Consider the following 12,329-nt stretch of genomic DNA (forward strand, 5'->3'; position numbering starts at 1 on the left):
TTGTTTTTAATGGCTATAACAAACAGGTATGAAAATGCTTAAATTAAATAGAAAAGTAGATTTCAGTATAGTTATGAGTACAGTGTAAAATAGTGCACTTAAAAGGCTGGGAGGTGGGGGGGAGGTGGACGAAATAGGTGAAAGGGACTGAGAGATACAGACCTCTGGTTATATAATAAAGTAGTCATGGGGACATAGTATACAGCGTAAGGAATATGGTCAATAATATTGTAAGAACTTTGAGGATAGATGGTTACTGGACTTATCATGGTAATCATTTCTTAACTTATGCAAATGTCAAATCATTATGTCATACACTTGAAACTAATATAATATTGTACATCAACCATATATTTTTTAAAAAGGCTAGAGGGAAAAACACCAAAATAGTAACAAGTAGTTGTATCAGATCAATTTGGGGAGATTGGGAAGAAGGGAAGTAGATAAAATTAAAAATATATATTTTAAAATCAGTAATATAGTTACATAGTTTCACAATTTACAAAACAGCTCTTCTAGGTCTTGCTCTGGGTGATGGAGACAGCAGTGAAATAGAAATAACAATAGGAAAGGTAATAATAACTACCACATTTATTGGCATAAGTAGTCTCCTTCCCATGCTTACCTTCCACCAACTAGTCCCCCCACACCAGTATTATTACTTTCTTGTGCATCCTGTCAAAGATATTTTATGCCTGATAAGCGAATATATAGGTCTATTATAGATAAATTATCTCTTTCTCTTTAACAAATGATACCTTTACTATACAAACTGTTCTGTACCTTGTTTTAGTTGCTTAATATATTGTAGAGCTTTCTTTCTCTTCAGTAATATTTTGAGAGTTTATTCTTTATAGTTGCTACATAGTATTATGTTTAATGGAGTACCATAATTTATTTAACCAGTCTCTATTCCATTTCTTTGCTATTATATAAAGTGCAGCAATGAATAATTTTGTACCTATGTCATTTTATACTTGTACGTAGTATCTATAGGATATGTTCCTAGAAGTGGAATTGCTAGGTCAGTGTATTTGCATTTGTAATTTTGATAGCTATATCAATGCAGTACAATCATAATCACCTGGGGAAACCTTTTCAGTGTTCTTATGTCTGTTCCCCCTCAAGATCTGGGAGGGTTTTTTTGTTTTGTTTTCTTATGGATCTGGGATGGGCTCAGGTATCTATATTTTTTAAAGTTCCTGGAGTGATTCTGATGATTATCCCAGAAGAAGAGAGGGGCTGGACCTTTGTGAAATGAAATGTGGTACAAAGAAGCATATCTAATTAAAAAAAAATTTTTATTGGAATATAGTTGATTTACAATGTTGTGTTAGTTTCTACTGTACAGCAAAGTGAATCAGTTATACATACACATATATCTACTCTTTTTTAGATTCTTTTCCCATATAGGTCATTACAGAGTATTGAGTAGAGTTCCCTTTGCTATACAGTAGGTCCTTATTAGTTATCTATTTTATATATAGGAAGCATATCCAATTTTAAAACAAAAGAACATAGGCTAACTATAGGGCTCAGAAAGGTACTATGCTGCCAATTTATGTAGAAGCATGCTGTTGGCTGCTATAATCTGCATGTCCAGATTACTGCTAACTCCGGTATCTTCCCCTCCCGTGATATTATGGGATATCCAAGCATCACAATATAAATATGTTGGTCTTGAAGGTACTGATTAAGGGATGCAATAGAAGCCATGATTATCAGAGTTGGATTGGGAAATGTTGGGTATGTCACTGAGGGAATAAGTATGTGAAATACAGGATCTTGTACAGCCTGTGGAAATTGAGAAGTCTGCATAGCACTTAACCTCTTCCCCTAGGTTAGGCTGAGCCAAGTAGGGAATATAACTTTTTAGAAATAACTTAAAACACACCAAAACATTGAAGGCTTATTCTTTTCTAGGTTCTGGGTGAGTAGCAGTAATACAGTAATAGTAATACAGAAATAACAATCTCAGTAGTGATAGCTACCAACACTTACTGGGTACTACGTACATACTGGGCATTATTGCTGATTAATAATTGCATTATTACAAGTATTTTCTCATTGAATCCTAACCCTAGAAACTGTGGGGACTATTGTATTTCCATTTTACAGTTGAGAAAAATGAGTTTCAGAGATGTTAAATAAGTAACTTGCTGAAGGTCACACATTTATTTTATAGGATTGTTTAGAGGTTAACAAAGTGCTTAGAACAGTGCTTGGTACATAATAAATGCTCAGTACGTACCAGCTGCTATTATTGTTACTACTGAAGCACAGAGTAAATACCAGTTATCCCTTGCTAGGGCATGCCTCACAGAAGAAAAATGTAAATAGGGTTTTTCCAAGGAAAAACGGGTATTCCAGATAGAAGACACTGTAGTAAAGGGATTGATTGGTGGCCTGGTTTAACTACTGCGTAGGGTGCTTGGTGGTAAAATGGTAGAAGAGGCTGAGATAAGAAAGAAGGCTTCACGGGGGTGAAGAGAAGCTATTGAGCTCTCTTGAAAGAATGGACATGGCTCATTTTAGTAGGCAGAGGGAGTTGGGAACATTTCAGGCAAAGATACAGCATTTAAAAAGGCATAGAAGCTGTCAGTGTTGCAGTTACCTACTGCTGTGTAGTAAACTACCCCAAAACTTAGTGGCTTGAAACAATTACTGTTTTATTTGCTCACATTTCTGGTCTCACCTGGGACCATCATATGGCTGCAGTCATCTGGTGGCACCACTGGGGCTAAATAGTCTCAGATGGCTTCTCTAATATGTCTGGCTTTGAATATGGCTGTTGGCTGGGTTTCTTCACATGACAGCAGAAGAGTCCCTAGAGAACAGTAGAAGCTGCAAGGGCTCTTGAGGACTAGGCATGGAAGTCACAGAGTGTCATTTCCACCACATTGTGTTGGCCAAAACATGTCACAAAGCCAGCCTAGAGGCTTCCCTGGTGGAGCAGTGGTTGAGAATCTGCCTGCCAATGCAGGGGACACGGGGTCGAGCCCTGGTCTGGGAAGATCCCACATGCCACGGAGCAACTGGGCCCGTGAGCCACAATTACTGAGCCTGCGCGTCTGGAGCCTGTACTCCACAACAAGAGAGGCCGCGACAGTGAGAGGCCCGTGCACCGCGATGAAGAGTGGCCCCTGCTTGCCCCAACTAGAGAAAGCCCTCCCACAGAAACGAAGACCCAACACAGCCATAAATAAATAAATAAATTAATTAAAAAAAATAGCCAGCCTAGATGCAACAGGAGAAATAAATTCCATCTCTTGATGGAAGGACCTGCAAAGAATTTGTGACTTTTTTTTTTTTAATCTACCACAAATGGAAAAGGGCAGGATGAGTTTAGAATGTGTTACTTATTAGCCCCTTTGGCCTTTTCTTTAGCTTAAGTAGCATTTCCTCCAACATTTATTACACAGGGTCCTTTTTTTTAAAAAAAAAAATTACTTATTTGGTTGCATGGGGTCTTAGTTGTGGCAGGCGGGCTCCTTAGTTGTGGCTTGTGGGCTCCTTAGTTGCAACACATGGACTCCTTAGTTGTGGCATGCGAACTCTTCATTGCAGCAGGCATGTGGGATCTAGTTCCTTGACCAGGAATCGAACCCGGGCCCCTTTCATTGGGAGTGCAGAGTCTTACCCACTGTGCCACCAGGGAAGTCCCAACACAAGGTCCTTTAATCATCACTTTTACCTGGCCCTGACCTCTTTCTCTGTTTCTCCTAGAGTGAAGATAAAGTATAAACTAAAATGAAAAACAAAAAAGCTTTACCAAGAACTAACTAATAGAATTTTGAAAACTCTGAATTATTATTTTTTAAAATAAATAAATTTATTTATTTATTTAATTTTGACTGCATTGGGTCTTCATTGCTGCGCGCGGGCTTTCTTTAGTTGTGGCTAGCAGAGCCTACTCTTCATTGCGGCGCACGGGCTTCTCATTGCAGTGCCTTCTCTTTTTGCAGAGTACAGGCTCTAGGCGTGCAGGCTTCTGTAGTTGTGGCTGGTGGACTCTAGAGCACAGGCTCAGTAGTTGTGGCACATGGTCTTAGTTGCTCCGCGGCCTGTGGGATCTTCCCGGACCAGGGCTCAAACCCGTTTCCCCTGCATTGGCAGGCAGATTCTCAACCACTGCGCCACCAGGGAAGGCCCCCAAAACTCTGAATTATTTTTTTAAAATTTTAAAGAGAAAAATGTAGTTTACTTACTTTTGAATATTCTCTTGAACCTGATTAACAGTGATTAACTGTTAACAGTGATTAACAGGAATTAACTCATCAGGGAGTTCTCCAGGATTTTAATAATAGTCCAGGATTATGTGTTATTACCACATCATTTGTTAGTATTTAATTAAATAGCTTGGTGTTAAATTTTTTTAAGGATTTTACTGTATAACCATTTAAAATCTTGACCATAGTATTAATTGCCTAGGTAAATTCTTTTTTTTAATTAATAAATTAATTAATTTGGTTACACTGGGTCTTAGTTGTGGCAGGTGGGCTCCTTAGTTGTGGCATGCGAAACTTTTAGTTGCGGCATGCGTGTGGGATCTAGTTTCCTGACCAGGGATCAAACCCAGGTCCCCTGCATTGGGAGCACAGTCTTAACCACTGTGCCACCAGGGAAGTCCCCCTAGGTGAATTCTTTTATTTATGTTCTGTATAGATGGACATCTACAACCAGCTACCTTTTAGAATAATCTGAAATCCTGAATTAGTAGGTTCTAAATTAATCATGTTTTTATCTCTTTATTCAACTAACTTCTGCCAATACTCAGCAAACACAAATGTGATTTTCTCTGAGTTATATTCATTTATGATCCTCTGTGGTCCACTATTTAATTCTGCTTTCCATTCTGAAAGAGCTCTTAACCTTTGTTCATTAATCATGGGAAACAGTTGTGCAACATGCCTTGACATTAAGTTGAACATCTAAAATTAGTCCTGTAACAATCAGCAGTTGGGAACAAGGTTTTAGTAGTTTGTGGTATATGTTAAGTAGACATTGCAAGGTTGGAAGGAACTCCCTAGAAATAAGTAAGTGACTTGTGTTATGTGTGTGTGCATGTACCTGTGTGTATACACAATTGAAAGTCTCTTTTTATTAAGCAGATGGACAAATTACATCTGTTACTACAAATGCATTATAAGCATCTTTATGCACTATGCTGTTTAATCATTTTAGAAGAAAAATATATTTATTGAAAACCTGGTATGCTAGAATGGATTTTTCTGGATGTTTCTTTTGTGGTTTTCAGTTTTTAAAGGAATAATTGTATTACATATACTATATTTCAAGTGAATGAATTTTTTTTTTCTCTTCAGAGTTTATAGAAACCCATTCACAAAAATGACATCCTGGTTATATGAATGTCTTTGTGAAGCTGAACTAGCACAGTATTATCCTCATTTTACTGCCCTTGGCCTTCAGAAAATAGATGAATTAGCCAATGTTACAATGAAGGACTACTCCAAATTGGGAGTCCATGACATGAACGACCGCAAACGTCTCTTCCAACTTATCAAAATCATTAAGATTATGCAGGAAGAAGATAAAGCAGTCAGTAGCCCAGAGTATCCTCTACAGACAAGCAGTCTGTGCATCAAGCCTCAGAAATCTAGATCTGGCCCTCGAAGGCAACTGCATTTTGATTCTCCTGCTGACAACAAAGACAGAACTACCAGCAGCAATCAGTTTGAACTGTGCAATTTATCACATTTATCTGCAAGTGAACAAAAGTCTAGTTACCTAAAAGTACTAGAGCATTTGCTACCAGATGATTCCCAGTACTGTACAAAAACAAGAATTCTGAACGCCACAGCTGCTGATTCCTACCTACAAGAAGAAACTAACACTTCACTCTTTTCATCAAATCACTTTTCTCCAATACAGGGAGATTGTGATAGTCCCGTTATACGAAGAGTCTCTCATGTTTCAGGGTATAACTATGGAATCCCTCATTCCTATATCAGGTAATAACTTATTTTTTTCTTTTTTAATTTTGGAGGGAGGGTAGCCTTAGGCAAGGGCAGGCTTCTCCATGACCAGAGGAGACCAACTATTCCATATTTACAGAAAACGATAGTGAACAGCTTCTGCGGTGATAATGGAAGTAACTTGATAGGGCAAAATTAATGAAGAATTTGGACTTTCCAGATGATATTGTTCATATGCATCAAGCAGCTGCTACTTACCAGGGTCTGCTGTTATTCCTATAGCAGACATATTTTTATTATTATAGTGCATGTAACATAATACATCTAATGCATACATGAAGGTAAAATATCAGTAGTTAACTAGCCTCTGCAGTGAAAAAAAAATTACACAATTCACAGGATTTTTTTTAAGGCTATCAAATTCACTTCAGCCAGAAGGCATGAAGCTTAGTTAAAAACAACTGTTTAATTCGACTAGTTGAATTAAATAGGTCTTTGGAGCAATTGATTTACCTGCACATATTGAAATATGGTCCTGATTTTGAGTGCTTTCTACAATTCCAGCCCTGGAAGGACAGATGATTTTGGTCATTTCAAAGAGTAAGACCCTTTTGATGGAGTTTAGAGTTTGGTTGTCAGAGTGACAGTGCTTTGAGTTAGGATTTGAAATAAGGTCCCTAAGAGGTGAAATATCAAGTAATCCCTAATACCAACCTTGGTATATGATAGAAAATACATTCTTTTAAAAATAATGTGTATTGTTTGTTTTGTTATTTTAAAAGTTATAGATGGTGAGTTGTGGAGAAATAAAATACATTCTTAAGCCACTTTTTTAAAAAAAAAAATAAAGGCTATTATTCATACCTTAAAACAAAGTATTTACCTCTGGTCTTATATTGGCTAAGGTTTCAGAGGATTTCATAACCAACTAGTTCTTTTATTCTAAAAAAATAGAAGACCCAATTTTAAAGGTAAAAATGCCTTTAGTAATTTGAAATACATAAGTGAATTCGATAGTGTTTTTGGAAGAAAAAAAATTTTTTTTTTTGGTTTGGTTTAGCAAAGCACAGAGCATATAGTACTGTTTTCTTCTTTCAGTTGTCAAAGGACTAGATTGTTCTATGATCATCAATGCCAGGATTGTTGCTGTCCTATTGGTGAGCTCAGTGGTGAAAGAACAAATAGTTTCTTGAATGTTAGTCTTTTACTGAAAAACACATAAAAATCTAAATTGGAATTATTTATAAATAGACTAAGATGTGACTTTGCATTATTTATTTAGATAGAATGGATATTTTAGTTTAAATATTGCTGTTTTATTTATTTGGCAAATATAAAGTACCACCTCTGCTTGCCCTGATCCTAGATATAAAGATAATTAGGATATCTGGAGACTCTCAGACTCATAGGGGGCAGGGTAAGTGGGAAGACAGGCAACCATATAGTGAGATAAGAGCTCTCACAGAGGTTTGTACGTGGCAAACCCAGAACGAAAGCTATTCAATTGAGCTTTCTCACTTTATATCATTATTATCATACTCTTCCCATTCCTTTTTATATTAGAGAAATAGAGGTAAGAAAGTACATTTTCCCCAATAATTCTCAATATTGTCTTCTCACCCAAACCCTAAGTAGGAGCCAGAGTTTCAGAACCCTGAGAAACTCCCTCACCAACTTAAGGCTTCCTATTAGTGAGTCATCCCTGTCCAAAGAGCATTCTCTTTGGACACCTCAAATCAGGTAAGTTCAAAATAAATTACTGGACTCAGAACTTTAATAAAAGTCTAAGGCGTTTAGATAACTGGCTGCCCTGACTTATTTAAGATCTTGAACAGACCTAACTCTAGATGTATTAACTCTGCATGTCAAACAGATATATTTTATTTCTTCTAAGGAAGGTTGAGCAGTAAAACCAGAGCGTTTTAGAATACATTAAAACTTTTTTCCCCCCCCTGGGGAATTCCTTGGCGGCGGTCCAGTGGTTAGGACTCAGCGCTTTCACTGCTGGCCCGGGGTTCAGTCCCTGGTTGGGGAACTAAGATCTGCAAGCCATGCATCATGGCCAAAAAAGAAAAAAAATTGTTCTTTTCTTATAAAAAAATCTAACATATGCAAAAGAAGAGAAAATAGAACAGTGAGCCCCCACATGCCCATCATTCACTTTCAATGATTGTCAAGATTTTGCCACACTTACTGTCAAAATGGTACATTTTTTTAGACGTCTACTCTACATTGGTTAAAAAAACAAAACATGCTTCAAAGGGCTTGAGTAGTCTTTTTTTTTAATTGGTGTATAATTGCTTTATAATGTTGTGTTAGTTTCTGCTGTACAATGAAGTGAATCAGCTATATGTATACCTGTATCCCCTCCCTCTTGGACCTTCCTCCCACCCCCACCCCCCATCCCACCCATCTAGGTCATCACAGAGCACTGAGCTGAGCTTCCTGTGCTTCACAGCATGTTCCTAACCCAAGGAATATTGCCTCAATATTCTGGGTGTTAAGGTTGATGAGTTCACTGAAGTCAGCCAGAGAAGAAATGTATCTGAACAGAAAGATGAATTAGTGGTGAATTAGCACCAGTGGTGAATTAGCACCAGTCATAAAGGGAAGAGGAAATATAGGATCGTGTTCTAACAAATAAATATATATCAGGGTAGGCAAAAAGAGGATGCAAGAAAACAAGACAAAGGGAGTACCAGAATATACCTGGGAGAAACAGGGGGAAAATACATTGAAACCTACCACCAAATTCAAGGTATTTAATAAACCCAGGTAGGATTAAAAAAAGAAATTAGATTGAATGGTCCAGAAAACAGTAAATGTACAATAATAACTGGATTGAAAGGAAGCAAGAAACCTGCTTTTGGGTGGGGTGGAGTAGAGAGGGAGATAGAAGTAATCAGGAGGATTTATAGCGAATAAAAGAACTCAGTGTCAACACTTCAGTATGTAACATATCGTGTGTATATGTGTGTGTGCGTGTATTACACCTAATATGTAACAAAATGTACTGATACTTTGACCTCTTAAGTAGTTTTATCGTATTATTAAAAATTAAAGCCCACTTATATATCAGCCAGAACACCTCAGAGAAAGAGAATCCTTGGAATGAGATGGAGAAAATCAGAGTTTGTGTTCGAAAACGCCCTCTGGGCATGAGGGAGGTACGTCGTGGAGAAATTAATATTATTACTGTAGAAGACAAAGAAACTCTACTTGTTCATGAGAAGAAAGAAGCAGTTGACCTCACACAATATATTCTGCAGGTATGATGCTTTCCTTCTATGTTTGGAACTAACATTATCAAGTGTCAATTTTCTGTTTTTTGTTTGAGTAGCAGTACAAATTCTAAAATCCAGTTCTGGGTTTGGGTGCTGGCATTCATTCCTGATGTGACATTGCATTAAATCATTGATAAACCTTAGCCTTCATTTTTAAAAAATATAGCGCAGTGGGGGATACAAAAACGTAACTCCTCCACTCTTGTGCAATAGAGTTGCATCATTCAGTCACTTAACATGCTTTATGTGAACTTAATTACATATATTCAGTCAGAAAAGAGCGAATGAGGGAATAAAAAGAGTTTAAATAATGAACTGGTGGTAAGCAGGGCCAGTCACTGAGCGTATGCACCAGAGCGACTATGAGATAGTCACACAGTCTCAGTTCTCTCCTGTCTCTCACAGTGTGAACTTCTCATTCTGCTGAGTGCGAGTCTGGAGTTTAATGATGGAGGGTATATTTTTGAGCAAAAAGACCCCAGATTGCCAGCCAACTGCTTATTTTGATTCTCACTTGTATTTGGGCCTAGGCTTAATTTGGTGGACATTGGGCTCCTGAACAGGCCACTTTGTACAAGGTAGATTGCAGTGAGTAAATATAACCCAGGGATGTGATTTTACATCGAACATGTAAGGAGTTAAATAAAACACTGTAGTTCAAACACATTAAAAAATGTTCACTCCCTGCCAGAATGATCATGATGAGTCCAAGGACAAAGTGTTTGATACTGAAAGGAATTTATTCCTAGCTGATAGGTACCCTTGCGATAATTCCTTCAGTCTCTATAAAAGCAGCAAACCCCAAAGATCGAAGATACCATAATTTAGGTACTCTTAAAATTATGAAGCAATTATGAATAATCTTAAACAGGGGATAATCCACCAGATGTTAAGATTTGGGAATTCAGAGTTTCTCTTATCTGAATCTTCCTCCCTGCATGTTCATATTATGTTCATTCTATTCTCTCTCTCGCTTCAAAACCCAGTGACTGGGAGTTCCTTGGTGGTCTAGTGGTTAGGATTTGGTGTTTTTCACTGCCGTGGCCTGGGTTCATTCCCTGGTCAGGGAACTGAGATCCTGCAAGCCACGTGGTGCACAAAAACAAAACAAAACCCAGTGACAGGTAGAAAGAAAAAAAAAAAAAGTGGTGAGTAATCTGGTGTGCAAGCAATTCACCTTAGTCAGCTGAGATATTACTCTACTGGAATAAATCCTTTAACACTGATGTCAAATTGTTAATACTCTCCCCTCTTTAACACTTGCATTGTTCTTTTTTTTCTTTGCTTACCAAAATTGGCTTTCACAGTAACATTCAAAGCAATCTACTGTGTCTTTCTATGGACACTAAATTACTAGGCCACTGTATAACCAGCCCAGTCACTTTAACAGCCTTATTGATTGCTGGTCAATGCACAGTCTATTAGGTCTGGGTGGGAGGTATTTATATTGAAGATGGTCCAGATGACCAATTAGTTGTAATACTATCCAGTTCCATGGCTACTTATAGCCATGGTAATAGCCCTATCCAATCACCATCTACCCAAGACTGTCTTAATGATGCTTCTGTCGCAGTAATTCCCTCAAGGAGGCATCATCTTATCTTTTGTATTTTTCCATTATCCCAAAACACAATAACCTTACTTCTTTGTCATTGCCATTGGTCAATACTTATTGAATACCCATAGGTTCCTTAGCACTTTCTCTGCTGTTTGAACTTTGGACCTTCGCTCTCATAGGTCAAAGTCCTTACCTGTCAATGCTTATAATATATGTGTTGAGAGGCCTTTTTTCTCCCCCTTTTTCTTAAGTAGAAAGAAGAAAAGGGAGGTTCATAGCAAACATAGCAAATAAATATTGATACTAGATTCTTTGGGTTTTATTTTTAAACTTATTCAGGAATTCAAATAGGTTTATGTGTCCTTTAATTAAACATCTTACCCTTTCAAATCTTCTTTTGTTACTTATGTGATCATATACATATAGTGTGCTGTCCTACTTACCATTAAATTTTAGGATATCAACGTAATAAGTGAAAAAACAAGGAGACATATCTGTATGTGTTTCATTCCAATTTCTTAAAGAAAAAAATATATAGAGAGAGAAAAAAAGATGGTACTGAAATATATCAAAGTCAATAGTGGCCATCTCTAGTAGTAGTAAGATTTACAGATAATTTGCTTTTCTTATCTGTTGTTATCCATGTTTAAAATCTTTTTATGCAATCAGCAGTGTTACTCTTATAAAAAAAAAAGTAAGAACTTTTGAATAGGATAGATTTACCTATTTCAAAATCAAAATGGTATGCAATGAAGAGTGTCTCTAGTCCCATTTCCTCCTTGAAGACAACCAGTATTACTTAAGTGTTTTTTTCCAGAGATATTCTCTAAAGACACTAATAACTTTTTTAAAAACTTCTTTAAAAAATAAACTATGCAACTCTGATCATATCAAAGCTGAAGTGAGTTGTTTTTTTTTTTTGACTGCGCTGCACTGCTTGCAGGATCTCAATTCCCTGACCAGGGATTGAACCCAGGCCACAGCAGTGAAAGTCCAAATCCTAACCAGTAGGCCACCAGGGAACTGCCTAAAGTGAATGTTAATCCAACTTCATTGATAAAATATGATCAAATGAAAGCATATGTGATGCACATGAATTATAATAGTAATCTTGTATGTTTACATATCTTTCATGAAAGATTCATACAAAATTACTGGGAAAATCAGTACTTAAATCCTATTGGAAGGAAAGATACTCATTCCTTTAGTCAATACATGCTTTCAAAGGTGTTTACTCAAGAGCACTTATAGAAAGAGAAGAATAGCCATATACTCACGAAATAAAAGAAAACCCCCAAAAATGTATATCCACATTTACTTCCGTTCATTTTTTTATTTTCCTGAGAAATGCCAAAAGTGCTTTTGACTTCGTACTTAACTATAAAAACCTACAGTGATATTTGAGCAAAGAATGGATTTGTCTCCTTGCTTAAAGACCAGTTATGAGTTAGATATAAATCATGTCCATTAAAGTCAGATTTTAGAAATATATTTTACTCTTTATTATTGCCATTTTCAAGCTTAATCAAAAGTATAATGAACCCCCATCTA

At 36.9% G+C, this 12,329-nt stretch overlaps 1 protein-coding gene across 5 annotated transcripts in view; it reads left to right on the forward strand.

Moving 5' to 3' along the window:
- KIF24 (kinesin family member 24) overlaps positions 1-12,329 on the forward strand; it is a 60,019-nt gene that overhangs the window by 13,761 nt on the left and 33,929 nt on the right. For 2 of the 5 annotated variants that reach the window (XM_079927054.1, XM_079927056.1), the window contains exons 2-4: positions 5,325-5,972; positions 7,569-7,676; positions 9,016-9,205. In XM_079927054.1, coding sequence (XP_079783180.1) covers positions 5,350-5,972; positions 7,569-7,676; positions 9,016-9,205 — 921 coding nt within the window. In that variant the 5' untranslated portion in view covers positions 5,325-5,349. The remainder of the gene's footprint in view (positions 1-5,324; positions 5,973-7,568; positions 7,677-9,015; positions 9,206-12,329) is intronic. The other 3 variants (XM_079927057.1, XM_079927058.1, XM_079927055.1) reach the window with 2 other exon arrangements.

This window comes from Stenella coeruleoalba, assembly GCF_951394435.1.
Source record: "Stenella coeruleoalba genome assembly, chromosome: 7".
Lineage (NCBI taxonomy): Eukaryota > Metazoa > Chordata > Mammalia > Artiodactyla > Delphinidae > Stenella > Stenella coeruleoalba.